Genomic DNA, 22455 nt, shown 5'->3' on the forward strand with positions numbered 1-22455 from the left:
TTTCATTATATGGAAAATTACATATTGTAGATGCTTTACGCATATGCTGAGGTCACTATTCACAGTCTATCCTTTAGTTTCAAAAAGGATTCTGAACATTACCATCTAATCAGATGTACCACGCAGGGCAATCTGCTAGTGCTATATATACCAACTATATACAAAGCCTTTTGGCTTTACCTTACTGTTCAAAAATAAACAAAAAATCACATTGCTTTGGTGATTACAAAATATATTTCTGTCAAAAAACATGATATTCTTCAGATAGTTTATTGTCCAGGTGCAATCTGATAACTCGGATCTATGTATGGTCGGTGGTAATACTTGAACTCCTGTTGGCCTTGTACCTCTGTGATCTCCCATGTTCCTTTGTCCATCAGCGCGGCCTCCTTGGATAGTTTGTCGGCACTTTCGTTATGTTCCCTGTAGATATGTGAACATGTGATGTCGTTAAAAGCTGCTTTGAGTTCAAATACTTCGTTTAATATAATGTTGAGTGTGTGAGTGTGACAATCAGATATGTCGTTGAACCAATTTATGATGATTTTTGAGTCCCCGTAAATGTTTATGCAAGTGCAATGATGACCCAATGCAAAATGTAGTAAATGGCGAAGAGTGATGAGTTCAGCAAAATTGTTCGATCCAATTCCCAGTCCCGCTTTCACTTTGTAGTAATGATGTTCGTTTTTGTGTATGATAAATCCCCCTCCACAGCCCTGCCTGTTTGCGGCCCCATCAAAGAAAGCCCATGGGGTGTTTCGGTCAATTCGGGGAGGTGGATGAGGGTGGCGCAGCTTAGGGGGCGGGGGATTTGGTAATTCTCTGAATGCCGCAACAATTCCTGCCTCCATCATTGGCCAGTGTACAGGATTTTCGTCAAAAATGATGCGGTTTCTCGCTTTCCATATATGCCAGCTTACTAGAATTGGGAGATTGATGATTTTCGATCCTTTGTGCCGCGTTTCCCATCCAGTCCAAGCCTCTGTCAGGTCTGTACCTTCCCAATTTCCTGAATATGCAATGGTGTTTTTAAGAGATGTCCACAGTTCTTGTGTCATCCTGCAACGCAAAAATAGGTGCTCTGTGGATTCGGTGTCTCCTTTGCATAGCACGCACCAGGTTGGTCCATATAGTGCTCTGTGCATTAGGTGTTCACCTGTGGGGACTTTGTTCCTCAGGATACACCAGAAGAAGAGCTTTGATCATGGAGATGCATTGAGTTTCCATATACTATGCCACCAGTTCGATATGACCTCAGGTTTTTTGTGGCTAATAAGATAGATGTAGCCCGCCTTTGGAGAGTAAATTCCACTATCAGCCTGGTTCCATATCAGTTCATCCGGCCCCTCTATGATTCTGATGTGTGATTCAATCAGGGCCTCTCTGTAAGTCTGCCATTCCAGATGCCATCTTTGAGGCAGATTTAATTGATGTGCTGTCCTCTAGGCTTGATGGAAAATGTCTGAATTTTCTTTGTCAGCAATTTGGGCAATTACTTTGATATCTCGTGCGAGTAGATGTCCAACCAGATCCTAAGACAGAATATGTCTTCCTCCGCTGCCCGACCATGGGTCGATTCCGATCCTAGCTAGGGTGCCATCTCTGATTTTCCAAACCAAGTTGTCTCTGATCATGGGCAGTGAAAATAGTAATGCTTTCCATATAGATGATATGCCAGTACAGTTCCAATTTGGTAGTCTGACCCATTCCATTATACCAAGGGGCCATATATATTTGTGGTATGAGAGACGGGTCCATAAGCTCTGGCTAGTTAGCAATGCCCAGCTCATTTTTGCTGCCAATGCTTGTGCAAAAAGTGGAAGATCTTTTAGTCCCCATCCTCCCCACTTTTTTGGGAGTGCTATCTTCGGCCATCCGATCCAGGCAAAGATACGCTTGTCTTGATTTCCTGCCCAGAGGTATCTGTTACATAATTGCTGAAGGCGAGCGAGGATGTGTCTTAGGTTTACCTTGTTCCTTGTTCCTGTGGTATTCCATATATTGGAGAAACAGGTTGATCAATTAACCAGAGGATCCATGAATATGCTGAAAACATAAGGCACAATCATTTCCACTCATCAACTCTTGTTGAGCATGCGAAAAATCCAAGCACCATGTCTGTATTGAGGAATCCAGAGTCATTGCTAGGGTTGACCATTTCCCCCATAGGAAGCCTAGGGAGGCTATTGAGATTAAGGGACATATTAGAAATCTCAATAGAAATGATGGTTGGAAATTGAGTAAGAGTTGGATTCCGACCCTCTCCCTATGATCCTCTTATCCTTCCCCACCTCCCCCGTTTTTCCCTCCTCCCTTTTTCTTTTTATATTTATATCATATTATTTATTTAACATAATTAATAATAATAATAATAATAATAATAATAATTTCAAGCTCCTAAGTTCTTGATATTATAGTAAATTCCCTCCTCATGTTTTCTTTTTTTATATCTATATCATATATTATCACTTTACCTTTAATTCTCTTTTTGACCCTATTTTTACTTAATAAATTATTGAGCTCCTAATTACTTCATTAATATATACTCTTAACATCTCTTTACCTTATCCTCAACAATAGTTCCATTCTAAACCTTATTAGTATTTAAATATAAACTCCAAACAACCATTTATATCTTATTCTTAACCCCTTATTATTTTTTGAAGCATTCTTAGTGATACATTACTATTTATAATATTAAGTAATTTCCTTTCCCTTTAGAATATTTTGAATCCCTCTTAACCTCTCTTAACCTTGTACGTTATAATATAGTAACCTTATTATTATTATTTAATATTATTTCTATTAATATTTATAACCCCCTTATAACTTTATTATTATTTAATATTATATATAATATCCTAACAACTATTTTTATTAATATTTTTAAACTTATTCTTAACCCCCTTATTAATTTATTCTTAACAATATACAACTAATTTATAACTAAATTTAGAAGATTAAATTATTTATAACTAATTTTAGATTATTAAATAATTTATATAATTCCTATCTACCTTTTTAAGAATTTTTAGTTACATGTTTAACTAATCTGCAACGGCTAGTTTTCAACGACTAGTTTGCAATGACTAACCTTGGGCAATGATGCATCCTTGCTATTTATTCATGAAGATTGTATGATTTTCTCACATTTTCCTGAGGATGAACCACAGTAATTGGTTCGAAACATCGACCAAATCCTAATGAAAGACATTTATCTAGATTATACGTTTTATAATGAAATTGGATATTGGAATATACAAAAAAAAAATAAGATTAAATGATGAACTTGCATTTAATGATCATCCTTATTTAACAATACCAATAATCCTCAAACCTAAATTTTGTGCAGTAAGTATCATAAATTTTGGTGGAGACTAGCCTTGGTAAATATTTACAATTATTATTCCTACTTCAATTTATGCAAAGAATAGTATAAATTATGGTAATACTTGAACATCTATGGACATTTTCCATCCATTTAATTTAATGACTACTCTATCAATAATTATTAGGTAGATGGTGTGGATTCAACCTTCATAGAATATTTGTAGTAGTATTGAGGATAGAGGGTTGAGATTAGAAGGTAGTTATATCAAACGTAGACATAAATTAAATAGTTGATAAATGCCTATGAACTTTAAAATACTTACATTACGATACATCTCATATTCCCAACATTAAAAAAACATAAAAATCATCTAATTAATAACTTTATAATAATTATTGTTGTTGGTCCCTAATAAGGTAGAACTATATCAATTCATTTTCTCTTGAGTGACTAATGCAAGTTATAATGTTTAAAAAACACTATTATTAAAAATAATAGTATTTATTTTTCAATATTATTAAAAATACTATTTTTCAAACATTTGATTATACCATAACTTGAAGGTATTGTTACATCATTTGCATAATACAATGCCATATGGATAATTACCTCATGAGTTTTGTTTCCATAATTTATGAATGCAATTGCAATATCTTTGCCATAATTTTTAGATATTTATGTAGTGAATTTTTACTGTTCTGCTAAAAAATAAAATACTTAAAGATAAAGGTGTTGTCTAATTTTTTCACCAAGATTTTGAAGCTAAAAATAGATTCAATACCCTCAAAAACACCAGCGCACCTGAAATTCTATAGTTTGACACATGTAACCTCGATTTCCAAAAATTTCAACATGTAAATGTACAAACTTACTAGTGATTATTACCCACCAAAATTTATGCAAGTCTTTGGGTGCGAGTAGGGATTGAAACTTCAGAAATCAATTTATTAAGCAGTTTTGGGATTGAAACTTTAGAAATCAATTTATTAAGCAGTTTTGTTTAACCCATAGACAAAATAGTTCAAGATTATTATTTCTTGATGTTTAAAATGCACTTTTGAATGCATAAACGAGTTCAATACCATAAAAAACACCTAAGTCACTCTCTAAATTTTGGGAAAATTTGACTAAAACATTTCCCCAAAAAGGGTGATTTTATCTATTAGTTAAAATACATGATTTATTAGTCCTTACCTATTGACCATTGTTATTTTAACATTGACCAATGCAAGTTATAATGTTTAACTTTGCAAAATAGGCATTTATTTTTCATTATTTTTCAACACATATCCATCTCATATTTCTAGTATTAGCTTAAGCATTTACCTTAACTAGACTAAATTCCTAAAAATTACATCCCAAGCTCAAATTTTAGGAACCCATAAAATGATTCTAAGTTAATTTAGATATAACCATCTCATATGAAATTTTTATTTCTAGCATAAGTGGCAGGGACTCAACTGCCTCATAACACTGGTTATATAAACAAGCAATATATTCCATAATTTTAAACCTCATTCCAAAATATAAACACAGCTTAATTACATGGATGATAGAGATTTAACCTCCATGAAATATTTTAGAATATTCTTAGTAATATACAAAAATAAAAAAAAGTAGGTATGTCATTTTTAGTTTTAAGGATAAATGATTTTTTATTTTATTAATATTAATATTATTATTATTATTATTAGAGAACAAACAAATCAAAACATGTTCCATTAATGTATAAAAACATGTTTACATTCTATCTAATATGCACATAAGAAAAAACTATTTGAAAGTTCCTTGAAAGCCTACATTAAACTTAAAACTGATGAGAACCAAAGATTTAAACCCATTTTAGAATTTTTGCATATGACAAAAACAAATCCATTATAAATATTATGCTACCTATTACTCAGAAACAAGAAGACCTGCCATGATATATCCCTTGGAGGAAAAATACAATCCAATACATATGACAAAGGTATAAACAAAAAGATCAAAAAAACAAAAACAAAAACAAAATTTAGCTCTAGTTGATGAAGCCGCATATCTTAAGTGTGTGCCTTTCTTTACCACTAAGAATTTGATGTGTCCGAGGATCATGGTCAAACCATATTTTGATAACACATCAGACTCTCTATTGAACTCCGTGTGTAGATGATTGAAAGTGATCAAGCGAAAAGACTCCTTTAATTTTAGGATTCGTTGCATTCAGTTTTGCATTAGAGGAGAGGTGAACATCATTCCTTTGTTAAGATAGTCAATGGTTTCTTGAGTCCCAATATATATGAATCATATCAAGATTTAAACATTTTTCAAAATAAAGGATACCCCATAAAACTAGGATTTCACCTCTTCTGTTTCATCTGTGTCCTCCATGCCTGTTGAAAAGATGGGTGAGCTCCCCTTCTATAGCTATTCTTTCTCCGCATATGAATTCTTTTATGTGTCGCACCATCAAAATGTATTGTAGGGAGTGGGGTCAAAATATCCATGCTCCTTAACACTTTGTGGTGCTTATTTCTTGTTTTCCTTCTATATTCCATGTAAAAAGCACATATATTGGTGCATGTGTGTAACACCCTCCTTGCACATCTACTCAAGTAATCGACTAATCGGGGTAAACACATGGCAAGAAGTTACTATGATATGATTCAACTCCCTATGTGTCAGTTAAGGAAGTGAAACTAACAAAAACACACCATACAAACCTTCCACATCAACAACAAAACTCCTAGGAGCCATCCCAACCACTTAGGTAACTAGCCGCTGGGTCCCATTGCATGTTTAGGCCATTAAACCCCCCATACGCTCCTTTGATATGGACATGCATGCGCCCATGAGGCTCCATATGCTCCCACAACATGGGTATTCATGCATCTAGGGACCTTTCTATCCAATGCTATGCCTGCATCTTTGGGATTTTAGCCACTTTTTGAGGCCCATAGCCTAGGTCACTGCCCAGAACTAAATGACACTTTCAGAACTGAAAGATAACAATAGAACAATGATACAAATGGAATTACTTGAACAGGGGCTTGACTAGACCCCTACTAGCCATGACAGACATTTCATCAAACATGTCACAAATATGTAATCTACAGGTTTAAACAAAAGATCCGAGCATAGGAGTGTCATACTTATATGAGATTCACTATGAGGCATTGTTTCCCTATCACATTAGTTGCATTATCATCTATTAGGCCATAGATACATTCTTCACTCATTTACAAGTAAAAACATGATGAGAGCCATACATAGCCACAATCATAATACATGTGCATAACCAACATAATAACAACAAAAATACCAAAGAAACACCAACCATTTAATCCACATATAAATTAGTATAATACTCATGAAATAACAAGGAAAAATAACCTCATATTAATGAGGTAAAGGCTAACCAGGTTCGAGACTTCCACGAACCATCCAACTATAGACATGGCTGAGCCAAATCTCTATTCAGCTAGTCACCCCCATGCCATATGCCAAGAATGAATGTGGGATCTCATAAAACACATGAATCAAACCATCCAGGGATTCTAGAGGTTAAACCATCTCAACCCATCAAATAGTGATACCACCTTATGGTTGAACATCACAAAACCATCACTAGATTGGTCTCTACCCAAGCCTTCTAGGGCTCCAGAGCATTTTTTCCAACCAACGCTTCCAGGACTAGTAACTCAACCCAAAACTATTGTTGGGATTCCAGAGAGTTTTTCCAACCAGGGCTTCTAGGACTAGTACCTCAACCCACCAAGGGCTTCGAGAGAATTTTTCCAAACAACGCTTCCAGGACTAGTAACTCAACTAAATCCATTACAAGGCTTCCAAAGTGTTTGTACAAAAGGGCTTCCAGGAACTAGTAACTAAACTCAAGCTAAGGAAACATGAGAGCCAACCAGAAAAAAAGGAAATGAACCCACAACACCATGACTATTTAGGAAATGGAAAGACTAGGAAAATCGACTGTCAATCTAGAAAATCCTCCATGCCAATGACAGATCATGACCAATAAACCAAATTCATATGCCATGCATGCCAAAAATAATGAGGAAAATAGACATGCAACTCAGTACCTACAAGAAAAACTTGTTGTAGCTACTGATCCTAATGTCCTGTTGCGTTTTCTTCTCTTTCTTTTCCTTCTTGCTCCAAAATTCTAAGTATGCCACACTCCTCCAAGAGCGCTCCAAGAAAACTCTAAATGTCCAAGAGTATGAGAGAGAGAGAAGAGAGAGAGCTCCAAAGCTGAACTGACAAAAGTCTGTGAACTCATCCTCAAAATCCTTTTTATTAATGAGGCCTATATTTTCTTCATTTTCTATTATTTTCCTTCATTTTCTTCCTCACATACAACTTTTGACCTTTCACCTCCATTTTCTCCTAATTTCCATTATTTTCGTAAATAAAATGCCAATAAATGCCTCATGTCTTTCCAAAGCCTTTTCCAATTTTCTTAGTGATAATAAACTGAAGTGACACCCCAGTAAGATGTTTTTACCCACCATTCAACTTGGAATATGTGTCCCATGACCATGGTATTATAATTTTTTTTACATGGATTTTCAACTAGGGTTGTTATAGAACCCTCCCCATGGGGGAACACCATCCTCGGTGTCCAATGACACCTATAACCAACAAGACCACTGAAAATAAAACATACAACCAATGGAGATTTGTAACATAACTTGTTGCAATATTTATAATGATCATATGCTAAAACATGACAAACATACCATTTACTGGAGCTTTATAACACAACTCACTACGATATTTACAATAATAACCACATATACACACATACACATTTGCTTCAACCAACAAATAATCATACTGTATATGGATCTTTATAAATCGAACTTGATACAATATTTATAGTAATACACACATGCACATATGCACATTTTCTCAACCAAAAACCAAAAGGATACGATACATGCATCCACAATAAGGGAATCCATAGCCTCACACCTCCACCCTCAAATTAATACCATGATTCACATCTTTCCGAGGAAGTTTAGAATCCACTACAAGGTCAAATTTGCATCCAATGTCTAGTGATATAATCTTGTGCCACTTGTCCTCTTAGTGAACACTTACTGACTGATTGTTCCAGGGCACACTCCCAATGTGCATTGGATTCCATTTGGCAATGCTAATGACCAAAAAAAATATGTCCCCGACCTTCCCTTCTCTGGTACACAGTCCCTCGAGCAATTTGGTAGGCCCCTTCTGTGCAGTTACACCTTCCATCTTTTGCTGACACAACCATCCCGAGAATTCCATCCCTTGGCAAGGTTTGCTCGCATCGAAAGACCCAAAAAACAAAGCATATCCCTACCTCAAAACCATCATACCGGTCATAGCATGCTCATGGAAACAAATAGACATTATTGGATACCAGTGTCCCACATTGGCCTTGCTCCTGAATGCTTTACCTTCATATTGCTGCCTATTCCAATTTCTTTCACAACTGCTGCTAAATATTACAGTCGATTTCAACCACCCAACTGGGCATGTTCATGCATTCCTGTACCAGGCACATAATTTCCATTAGATTCAAAACGAATTGAAATAAATCCAAATCATACCTCATTGGTGGCTCGTCAATAAGGCACACTTGCAATCATGTTCACTTCCTATCATAACAAGTCAAACTAGCTATTGACCAAATCATCATGAATAAACATATCACATCTCATTAGCTCAAACTCGACCTTCATAAATTAAAATCATGAATTGCATGAAATCATCATAAACCATAATCATACATCACATGTAATCATCACAGACCAGACTCTTGAATCACATGCATAATAAAACTGAAATAAAATATTGATACTTATCCTTTAATCAATCCTTAGCTTATACCTTTATCCTTATTCCATACACACTCTGGATAAGTTTCCACACCCGAAAAACACCTAGTTGCTTCTCCTCAACCATGTGCACATACACATAGTGTGCATCACACACATATAACCACACACAACATATAACACCATGCGATAGATGCACCTACACCTGACATATAACACATACACCTACACCTAGTGTACAACACAACACAATACATACACCTACATCAAGTGTACACCACCACACAATACATACACCTACACACGATGTACAACACAATACATATACGTGACAGAGTACAACATAATGAATACACATGTCATGATACCATGACTACACAATGCACATACATAGTACTACATGTACACAACATATGTATGAAATGCACATAATACCACATGTACAACATGTACACAGTACCATCTATATGCAACACCCCTTGGACAATGTGTACACAACATCACACATACATGAAATCACCTACATAATGTATACACAATGCCACATGTACATCATACCACTTGTACAACGTGTATACAATGTCAGACTTACAAAAAACCACATGCACGATATGTACACGATACCACATGTACATAACAACACCTACACAGAGCACCATATGTACAACATGTACACAATACCACTTGTACAATCATGCATACAACACCATATCTACATAGCACCATATGTACAACATGCACACAACACCATATGTACATAGCACTTGATATACAACATGTGGATAGCACCCTATGTACACAACACTACATATCCAACATGTGCACAACACCATATGCACACAACACCACATATCCATCATGCACACAGTACAATATGTACACAACACTGCATATCTAACATATACATAGCACCATCTATACCCAACACTGCATATGCAACATTCACACAACACTATCTGTACCATCCTATACATAACATTGCATAAACAACATGCACACACACTATATATACACAACACCTCATGCACACAATATCACAAATGAAATATGTAGAACATATACAACATATGCACAATAGTAGTACTACACATCCAAAACCACATTGTCTATATGAGGCAACCTTTCTTCTTATGTCTCTCCACCATACATGCTTATCCTAGCATGTCACGGATCTCACTTCTTTCATTCAACTAATGTATCCCTCAGAGTTACCTGTCATAACATAAACATAGGCATAATAAAAGCATACAATATCAATTCATATCCACATGATACTGACCTCGTATATTCATCATGACTACTCTGCCCACTTGATTCCCCATAAGACCAGGAATCTCCTCATGCCAATCACCTTCATAAGTAATCATTCCTCCACTAGAATGATCCCTGACAACCCTATTAGACAGTGACATAGATACATGGATACATACATACATATATATAAACATTAGCGTAAAACAATCATGATCCTGTCAGACAATGACATACATACACACATATATACATATTAACATTAGAATTAAACAATCATGACCCATGATGACCTTGTCATACATGACATACATACATACATACATACATACATACATACATATATGCATACATATATAAGCATAAGTATAATCATGATCATAACATAATTATTAGATAACATAAGGTCAAGGTTAAGATAACTCCCTTTCTTTGCGCACACCATGCACAACATTGAGAACAATCATTCCCAACATAACTAAGGCATCTCACACCTCAGATACATTTACTTCACCTTTCTTGTTACCTTTCTCATGATTGTACTGCCACTGTCCAGTTACACCAATGGACCAAACCAATCCAACTGATTGTCATATTCTTACCTTTAACTTCCCTTACTCATGCACCGAGCTTCATTCGGGTCTTACATTACCTGCTAGGTTTCATTCAGCTCTCCTTAAGCTCCATTAACTTTCCTCTTTCCCAACCAATTCTCAAGACTCTCAAACCTTAAATGGTAAGCACAAGAAATAAACAAGAAGAAAACCATGGAAAACCAACAACAATACGACACCAAAAACAAAGTGGCATGACCATGCACAAGAGGCAAACAAAACCACAATCAAGCACAACAAATCACAAAATACCAAAAGCACAAGACTGACAACAGACACCATGACTGAATCCCCATGGTTCCCAGTGTTTCCAAGGGAAATCTCAACCTGAGCCTTCTTCGAGATTTCATGGCAGCCTCTTTTCCATGCAATCCCTTGCATCATACTTCCATACACACATAACTATCAGTGCATAAATAGACATAACAATACATTGTCTACCTTACCTTGTTGTTCCAAGCACGTTGTCTTGTAACTGAACACATGCACTTCTCAAGGAACTTCAATTCCTTGACGAATCCAACTATAATTGGAAGCCAATTGTTATACATGTCAAATACATGTCCATGAATATATCACATATCCACATAATTTCAGATAAATTAGGGTTAAGAATACTTCTTGTATTCAAAGCACTCATTTGTATGGAATTGTAGTTTCCAAACATAGCCAAAAAGAATTCTCACCCAATTCCTTTCTTTTACCTTTACCTTGCTGCAACCGAGTCTTACTATATATTGTCACATCACCCAATGGATAGTTATATAAACAAATCAACTATTACCTTGTCATGCCAATACTAATCATGTTTCCTGCAACTGTTCACACATGTCAACCACATGTTCCAAATATCAAGACAATCATATCTATCAATTTGAAATCAGCCTTTACCAAGACTAACAATCATGTCATAATCCATAGTCAACTCATAGTCATTAGACATAATGCTACAACTGTCACCTATTACACTCAAGTACATATCAGCTGTCTTAACAAATATGTATTAGTACAACCATCTTAAAACGAGATCATTTTGACAAGAAATATTATAGAAACATGCTCATATCATTCATGTAATCAAACATTGAGACAACATATAGATGACATATTAGACACCAAACACTCAAACAGCAAATAAATGACATAGTCAAACATTCAAACACCAAATAGATGACATAAGAAAACTCATACCTTAATGTTTCTCAAGGGAGGCTATCTTGTCTGCACAATCAATTTATATTAGCATGATATAAATTCACAACATATCAACTCAAACATAAATAAGGTCATGATATCCATAACATTAACTAGCTAACATGTTCACATCATAAGCTCATAAATAATTATCATTTCATAGAAATCACATATGCACAGTCAGTCTAGATTAGTGCAACACACTATCACAAATAAGGTGGCTCATACCTAAATGTTATAACCCTAACCATTTGCATAGACCAATATAAATTAATATGATGTACACATATCATCAAGATCTTAATTTAATAACCCTAATCATCAAGTTACTAGCATATAACAACAACAAGTTATATATCATGCCCATCAATAGCATATAACCTAATCATCAAGCTAACTATCATATGAAAACAACAAGGTAACCTATAACATACTCATCAACAACATATAACATAATCATAAAGTTATCTAACATAAAACAACATTAGCAATGCATACAACCAAATTTTACTATCATTCATGACTATCTGACACATGTGCATATGACTACGCTAATCAACTAGCATTTATCATACATGTAACCATAATAATAATAGAATGACAAACATATTAGTGGCCCTAATTCGTATAACAAACATTAACCAACATCCCTGTATGCCCACCATACAAACCTGTATGATGATCTACTCTTACCTGAAGTCCATTGTTGCAAATTCACTTTAATGATCTGCATCTCCTACTTTATCTAAACCAACTCATTAGCACCATAACATCATAATGACCTAATTTCATTCAATGATGACCTAACTATATACAATGACCTCACAATGCATGTTTGACCTACCATACATGCATAACCATAACCATGAAAATGCATCCATAACAACATATAGACACCGACATGCATAACAAATACATATACAACCATGCCTTTATGATGACACATCCCACAACAACACCATCAATCTTCACATGAGAACATCACTACAACCATGACTAACACCATGAAAATACAACAAGAACATGGACTACAAGCATAAGGAACACATATTCAATCGACGTGAATGCATGACCAACACATCGCCCATCAATCCGAGGGGTGAACCATGCTCTTATACCACTCTGTAGTATCAGATATGACCCAAAGAGAGCGCAACCTACTCTGATACCACTTTCTAACACCTTCCTTCCACATCTACCCCAGTAACTGAGCAAATGGGGTAAACATGTGACGAGAAGTTACTATGATATGATTTGACTCCCTATATGTCAGTTAAGGAAGTGGAACCAAAGGAAACACACCATGCAGACCTTCCAAGAGCCATCCCAACCACTCACGTAACCAACCCTTGGATCGCACTGAGTTTTTATAACATTAAACCTCCACAAGCTCCCTTGATATGGACAAGCATGTGTCCAGGAGGCTAAAGACGCTCCCACAACATGAGTATGCATATGTCTGGGGACTTTTCTTCCCAGTGTTATGCCTGCATCTTCGAGATTTGAGCCACTTTTTCAGGTCCAAATCCCAGGTCACTGTCCAGAACTAAATGACACTTTCATAACTCAAAGATAACAATAGAACAATGATACAAATGGAATTACTTCAACAAGTACTTGATTGGACCACTACTAGCCATGACAACGATTTCGTTAAACATGTCACAAATATGTAATCTACAAGTTTAAACAACATATCTAATCATAGGGGAATCATACTTATGTGTGATTCACTATGAGGAATTGTTTCCTTATCACATTAGTTGCATTATCATCTATTAGGCCATATATACATTGTTCATTCATTTACAAGTAAAAACATGATGAGAACCATATAAAGCCATTGTCATAATACATGTGCATAATGAGCATAATAAAAAAAAAATACCAAGGAAATAGCAACAATATAATCCACATATAAATTAGTATAATACTCATGAAATAACAAGGAGAAATAACCTCATATTAATGACGTAAAGGCCAACCAGCTTCAAGACTTCCACGAACCACATAACTGTAGAAATGGTTGAGCCAAATCCCTCTTTAGCCAGTCACCCTCATGCCATATTCCAAGCATGAATGTGACATCTCATAAAACACATTAATCAAAACATCAAGGGCTTCTAAAGGCCAAATAACCTCAACCCATCAAACAATGATTCCACCTCATGGTTAGATATCACAAAACCATCACCAGATTCGTATCTACCCAAGCTTTTCAGGGCTCCAGAGCATTTGTTCCACCCAAGGCTTCTAGTACTAGTAACTCAATGCACAACTACTGCCGAGCTTCCAGAGCGTTTGTCCAGCCAAGGTTTCCACGACTAGTAACTCAACCCACCAAGGGCTTCCAAAGCATTTTTCCAACCAAGGCTTCTAGGACTAGTAACTCAACCCAAGTTGTTACATGGCTTCAAGAGCGTTTGTCCAACCAGGGCTTCTAAGAACTAGTAACTTGTCCCAAGTTAAAGGAAACATGAAAACCAACAAAAGAAACAGGGAAATGAATCCACAACACCACGACTATCCAAGAAATGGTAAGGCTGGACAAATGCACTATCAATCGAGGCAATCCTCCATGTCAATGACAAATCATGACCAATAAATCACATGCATATGCCATGCATGCCAAAACTAGTGAGGAAAACATAAATGCAACTCATTACCTGCAAGAAAAACCTGTTGTAGTTACAGATCCCGATGCGCTCTTGAACTTTATGCTCTTTCTTTGCCTTCTTTCTCCAAAATTCCAAGTATGCCACACTCCTCCAAGAGTTCTCCAAGAAAACTCTAAGTGTCAAAGAGTATGAGAAAGAGATAATAGAGAGAGAGCTCCAAAACTGAAGTGACAAAAGTTTGTGAACTCATCCTCATAAGCCTTTTTATTAATGAGGCCTCTATTTTCTTCATTTTCCATTATTATCCTTCATTTTCCTCCTCACATGCAACCTCTGACCTTTCACCTCCCTTTTCTCATAATCTCCATTGTTTTCATAAATAAAATGCCAATAAATGCCTCATGCCTTTCCAAAGACTTTGCCATTGATTTTGTCAATTTCCTTAGCCATAATAAACTGAAGTAGCACCTCACTAGGATGTTTTTGACCACCGTTCAACTTGGAATACGTGTCCCATGAGTGTGGTCTTATATTTTTTTACATGGATTTTTAACGAGGGCTATTACAACATGTGACCAATGTTGTAATTAAATTAGATTGATTCCACTGGCATCATTTAATTTATATGGTTGAGCTAATAATTATTGATAAGTAAATTAAAATTCTAAAAATCATATTCTAAAAATAAACATGTCTATTAGTGTAATTAATAATAATAATAATAATAATGTTTTTGAATTCAAGCTTCTATGATCCATTTTGTATAAAAACGTGTAGACTCAATATTTTAAATGTGATTTTTTACATAAAGATTTTCAAATAATAAGGATATAATTTAGTTTTTTTTTGATACGTGTCAAAGGCAAGTTTTATATATATATATATATATATATATATATATATATATATATATATATATGTGTGTTCAAAATGATTTGACTTTCAATTAGTTATGAAATTTTTAAACATATCTTTTGAAAATTATTAAATTTTTGAAAAAAATGAAGTTTGAACTAAATATTTTGAAAATAAAAAAATAATTTGTAATTTTTTAAAATGTAAATTTCTTTTTTCTAATTCATTGATGACTATTTTTATGTGGTTTTAAATTTGATTGTATAAAGATATATTAAAAAATCTAAAAAAAATCTAAACAAAATCTATTGGCCTAACCATCATAATAATTTAGGATTTGTTACTTTATCATGGGTCAAGACCATGGTCATTCAATACCACATGCCCAAAAACCATAACTCATTTCAAAATTAAAATATTTTATAAATATTGTATTTTAATTTTACTTTATAACATTTTTTAGGTTAAAACTTAATACTTACAATATAACAGGATGCATATTTAAACCATTTTACCATAATATTATTAACTTGTAAATATGCTTTGTTACAATACCACCGTACTAGCCCAAAAACTATAACTCATTTCAAAATCAAAATATTTTATTTCAAGTTTATTTTGTAACATTTTTATATTCACTAAGTTCTTGTCTAGATACACAACACAATCTCTAGCCTTACGAGTCTATTATACCAATGATTAGCCTTTTTTTTTTAATTTTAATTATTATAGGAGTGATTAGTTTTTTAATTTAAAATAAAATTCAACATGTATAACTTAAATCCAAAATAAAGTTATATATATATATATATATATATATATATATATATAAACTATTATTCTGGTCATAAATAAAAATTCTATCTCTCAAAAGATTATAAAGAAGCTCTTATTATGCCAAAATTTTATATTAACTTTTAATATACATTAATTTAAAATTATATTAAAGTAATTTAAATTTAGAGCATCAAAACTGCATATTATAATTGTTAATGTCTTGATGTTTGCTTTGAATTGATACAGATTTGCATTTACCAACCATTTAATTTAGGTGTACTCTAACTCATAGAGGAAATGACCTTTTTCAGGACATTTTTTTTGGTTAATTTTAACCAAAATCCCAAGTATAGAATTTGAGTGTCCCCCTAGTTTTTTTAGAGCGTTGAATCCATTTATGCATTCAAAAATATATTTTAAATTAAAAAAAATCACATTCTTCTTTGAAATTGTTTTCCTTAGAGCCAACAAGTCTATTTTGTCTTTTAATTTATATGACGACAATATAAAATTTTAATTTGTTTAATTATGTTGAAATGTGTGTCTATTTTGGAATAGGGATGGTAGAATTTTAATTTAATTATCAATAATTAGGTGGATGGTAAAGATTTAACTTCTATGGAATATTCTAAAATATTCTTAGTAATAGTAATAAATCAAAAGTTGAAATTTATCTAAAAAGTATTTAGATTCTTTTTGAACTATTAATTTAATTGATTAATTTAAAAAATGTTATATAAACATGTATTATATGAACAAGAGTTAGTTTTTTAGGTATGTGATATTAGTAAACCATGGCATTTGTTTATAGTATTGTACAAAAGTTTATTTAGAGGTTAAGAATCTTCATAGTAAAATGGGTTGAATCACTATAGTTAAGAATCTTGTTAAATAATTGTTTTTTTAAATGTATATATGTTTAGCTTATATATTAATTTTTTTAATTAATAATAATTTAAGATAAAATTATATTTCAGTTAATTTTATGATTTTATTTTAAAATTTTGACAACAGAAAATGTACGACGGAATAAGTGTTTTGATGTTTATTAAGTTTATATATTTTTTATATTGTTATGCTAGTTATAAACTCAAGATATAAAAATAATCTAATTATGTTAAGTATAAATATATATTTTAATTAAATCTTTTATACATTAAAAACATTTTAAACGAATAAAATCACCAAAAATAAAATATAAAAACTAATCTAATTATTATTCTATGTATAAATATATATTTTGCCCAAATCATTTAAACATTCAAAAACATATATAAAAAAAAATAAATCAAAATTTAAAACAACTGACCTGAAATTTATTAATATTGAACAAAATTAAACCTATATAGCTCTGAGATTTGTTGGGTCCTTCCTGACCTGCAAAAGGCCATAATCAAACCAGCTTAGCTTTCAGACTTGTTAGTCCTACCCTAATGTCCAAGGGGCATAATTTAAACACGTTAATTGAAACCTAAGACGAGTTTAAATCAAATGGAAGTTCAGCAATATAAAATATTTGAATATTCCTCCGATTCATTCGTGGCGTATGCAACACTGAAGCATGAGATAGGTTTCCGCCCTACCACCTTTATCCATTGTCACGGACCACAATGGCAGGTAAAAGAGGATTTTGTCTGCAGTTTTGTAGCGATAAAAGTTGAGGCAAAGTAGCGGTCGTGTTGGGCATCATCTCATGTATTTTCCTTTTTCCTGTACAAAGGACTACGATTATACGCTATGCTGGGGTTCACCTGTTGGCCACTAGTTATCATCATTGAGAACGATCTTTACTGTTCATGGACAATACAACAAGACTGGAATATGGCATTACTAAAATTCCTGCTAACCACTGTTCATGTTTTTCTATTTTCTTTTCTTATAATTATCATGATCTTGGTTATAGAATTAGATGGTGAAGGATGGTATCATCATAGTCATACACTTGTCCTTGAAGGCTTAGGGTGAAAGCAAAATGGGATTTGGTATTATAAGTGCCAGGAAATCTAATCACCCCAACATGAAAAATCCATGACCCCCTCAAGAATCCAAAGACTTGGAGTAGGTAGACCCAATGAGTTATTCATCCATGTGAGAGGAGCCTGCAGAGCGTGCTGGGTATAAAAGAAAGTCAATCCCTAAGGACCCAACAAAGGTCCACTGCTATATCTAATTTAAAGAGGCTGCAACAGGTCTCTGTGAGGAGGACAAAGAGAAAGAATCTCGTTCTTGGGAGATTGTATTGATTGAAGCATATAAATAAGCAGCTTGGATTCAGGTGGTGAAGGCTCTCATCATTTTAGTACAGCTTGCTAATTTAATCTAATCTACCCACCAATGGAATCTACCAACTTGGATCAGCAAAACGTTGTAGATCATTCTGGTTCTTTGTTAGATTCTTCTGTACAAATGGGGTCTTTCGGTGGAGTTCCAGACACCCAAGTCTGGAACCAAGATTTCCTGCTGTGAGTATCTCGAACTGAAAAGAGCTTGTCTGCATAGATTCAATACTTCTTGGTCTTTAGGATCTTAACTTTAGGATCCTCTGGTAGATCTTGTAGTACAAGCCTTTAAATTTTTTTTGCAGGTCTATGGCTTCCTTTTCTGGAGAAGATTTTCTTTTTCTTTTACTTTGTTTGTGGAATATTCTAGTAAGAAAACTATGGTAGAATTATAAATGTATGGGATTGCTTTTACTAATCTGCTTCATGGATTTGACCAGGGACAATGGAAGTAATGATCAAAATATGCAGAATTTGCAGAGCAACTTTCCACCGCATCTTAATGAAGTTCTGTGCACCTCAAGGCCATCGAACCAGGATGAACTGCTGAATCGACCTTCTGACCAGAGCCATGTCAAGAAAATGGAAGAGATTCCAAGTGGTTGGGAGTTGAGGAGTCAGCTAAGATCTAATTTCCATGGAGAAGACAGTATCAACTTATCCAGCAATATAACTTCTGGGAAGCAGCAGATTTCACCTGTGTCTAGCTATAGCTTGCAACTGATGGATGCAGAAAGACTACATAACAGTTGTACAATATCAGATATAGGAAGTTGGTCATTGTGTCCAACTTCATTCACCCACACTGGGCTTGACATGCCAATATTGCCTCATTACCAGATGGCAAATGTGAAGGAAGAATTTATTCCCATGGCTAACTACGGTACCAGCGGTGTTTCCAATAGAATCTTCCAAGGATTTGCAGTATCAGAACCTTACAAGTCCAATGAATCAGTCTTCTCCACCTTTCTGGAATCTCATGGGAATAAGCCCATGGCGAAAGCCCAACATCTGGGGCCTATGATTGCAGATCACCATGACTATGGTATTGCTGGTCATGGAATTTTTCCCCCAATTCCCTCAAAACACTCTCCTGGTGTTGTGACATTTGGTAGCAGCAGCTGCATGACTATGCCAGTACTGGATTTTCTGGCATCCAAACCCTCGGATATCAGACTTCAAGGAGGACATTCTAGTTCAGCTCTCAGTTATTCTCATGATGGAAAATCAAAGCTCCACACTGGCCCCTCGAATAGAACCACGGTGGGTAATAGAATAGGATATTTTTATGAACCTTAGAGGATCCATGAGACTGAGTAGAAGTTACACTAGAATTCCGTAATAAAATTCTGCAACTTATCTACCATTCATCTCAAGGCTTCTTGAACAATATTTTCTAAAAGAAACTAGCTGTTTGTGCTATTTAAATTTTTTTCCATATAATGTTTGAAAAACTATTTTTTACCTATGTGATTGGAGATTTCCACTGTTATTCATGTTGTTGTTAATTTCTTTATTTTTGTTACTGCTAATTTCTGGAAAAAACCGTGTAAAGATTAAGTCCTTCCCAAGTTTAGGGTGAACACTTAATCATTTTCTTCCTTTCTTCCTTTCTAATTTTTGGAGTCTTCTGACTTTTAGAGTCCTGAGTTGCAGGGTTTAGGCCATGAAGGTCCAGGAACAGCCTCTGAGGCAAAGAGGAGGAGCAGCACAGGCCATGAAAACACAATGGATGCAAGTTTCAAAAGGCCTCGTATTGAGTCTAATTCTACACTTCCAGCCTTCAAGGTTAGGAAGATAGATTATGATACAAAACATAATTATACCTTCCTCTCAACAGTTGCACTCTTGGATCCCCCATCAATAATTATCCCCAGCCTCTGAGATTTGACAGCCGCATCTAATTATCTTTTCTAAACTGTAGGTCCGGAAGGAAAAGCTGGGGGACAGAATTACAGCGCTGCAACAGCTAGTTTCTCCTTTTGGAAAGGTATACTCATTATCCTCTAATGACTCAATAATTATACCTTTAATCCAGTTTATGCAGCCATCGAAAGGCGTAATGACATTTTATACGACCACCAGTCCTTGGAACAAAAGTCGATAAATTTTCTCGAATATTGTTATGTTTGTGTTTCGCAGACTGATACTGCATCTGTCTTGCTGGAAGCCATCGGATATATTAAATTTCTGCAAGAGCAAGTCCGGGTATAAATATGCGCCCCCGATTTGTTTTTAGCTGGTTTTTAAAGAAAAAAAAAACACTTATTCCTGTGCGCATGAAGAATTATTCTGTCAGGAATGTTTCTGATAATTCTCTTTCATTTAGCATTATTTTATTGCTTTAATAATCCTTTTCTAACTGTACCATTGCAGAATCTGAGTATGCCATACATGAAGCCAGGATGTACCAGTACAACCCAAGGGGTATGTATGTATGCATGAATCTTGGAAGCCATGATTTTTTTTTGCCTTCCAGGTTAAATCTGTTAAGGTTCTCTTATATTAATTTTTCACCTGGAAAAGAATATGTTGACATGTGCAGGATCAGAAAGGCTGGGGATCATCTGAACAGCAGGAGAGCAATGAATCAAAGCAAGATTTGAGGAGTAGGGGATTGTGCCTGGTTCCTGTATCTTGCACGTTGCATGTTGCCAATGACACCATTGGTGCAGACTACTGGTCTCCCTCGCTTGGAGGTACCTACAGATAGAATTTGCAGTCCCTTGAAATATGACCACCACAAAATTGCAATGTAATGCCAGTTTTTCTCTATCGTTTTTTTTTGCTATTATAAAGTCCCTTGTGTAGGGTAAATAATGTTAGTATGCTAATGAACCGGCGAAGTTGACGTTACAATATGGACCAATGGAGGCAGAATTGCCCCAGGGCAGAAATATTGTATTAGCATATAGTTCATAAACAATACAGGTACGAATCCTGAGATAAAATCAAAGGACCAGTGTATTGATTCATAGCTAAAGCTACAGTGACCGCTGTATGATTTCGAAGCAATAATAAGTAGCCAAAACATAAATTTTCAGCCAATATGAGATGCCGCTTTATTGCAGACCTAACAGGTCTTTGTTATAAGCATTTGCTTCTGGTTCGTTCTGTTTCTCCATTAATGTTCATTAAGGCATAAACTGATTAAAAAAAAAAAACCTAGATCGTTTGGAGCAGGCTAGGTTAAACAACGTTATTTCGATGTGAAAAAAACCTAAGAGAAATATCGGAATATTGCAATTTATTAAGAGATAAATAATATCTGTTCCCTGCAGAATTCTTACACCTGTCACACTGGCTTATCTGTAATTATTCTTAATCCAAATTGATTAATTTTGTTTTGTTATCCTCGTCAAAGATGGTATAGATTAATTAACTGTAAAAATTGCTCATATTCTTCAATCTAACTGCTATTAGCATTATTTCCAAGATTTCTTCTGGGTTTTGCTCGCATTAAAGTATTATAGCTCAGCTTCATGCTGTTTAATAGCTTTCGAACTTATTAGACATTTTAGCTCCTCGTGTTATTTTAAAGGTTAAGTTCATACTGCGCAAATTCGCTGACCAGGTTTACCTTCCAGGCTCACACTAAGCCATAACAGTTTAAAAAGCTACAACAGGTTTATACACATGATCATTACTGGTAGCAAACTAAAGTGCCCTGAGTACTTTTGTTTAGCCAACACATAAATGGCTCTTAAACCAGATCAGATC

General features: G+C 34.6%; 1 protein-coding gene across 1 annotated transcript; it reads left to right on the forward strand.

Annotated features, from left to right (window-relative positions):
• The first annotated feature begins 18447 nt into the window (after nt 1-18447).
• Nucleotides 18448-21790, forward strand: LOC149247659 (uncharacterized). Its single transcript, XM_089455917.1, has 7 exons — nt 18448-18918; nt 19176-19998; nt 20392-20523; nt 20660-20725; nt 20878-20943; nt 21112-21162; nt 21281-21790. Exons 1-7 carry the CDS (start codon nt 18791-18793, stop codon nt 21446-21448), a joined length of 1434 nt encoding a protein of 477 aa, XP_089312043.1. The 5' UTR covers nt 18448-18790; the 3' UTR covers nt 21449-21790.
• Nucleotides 21791-22455: the final 665 nt, after the last annotated feature.

The sequence above is a fragment of the Pinus tabuliformis genome, chromosome 7 (genome assembly GCF_031772625.1).
Source record: "Pinus tabuliformis cultivar Carrire ecotype Pingquan chromosome 7, CPIR1, whole genome shotgun sequence".
NCBI lineage: Eukaryota > Viridiplantae > Streptophyta > Pinopsida > Pinales > Pinaceae > Pinus > Pinus tabuliformis.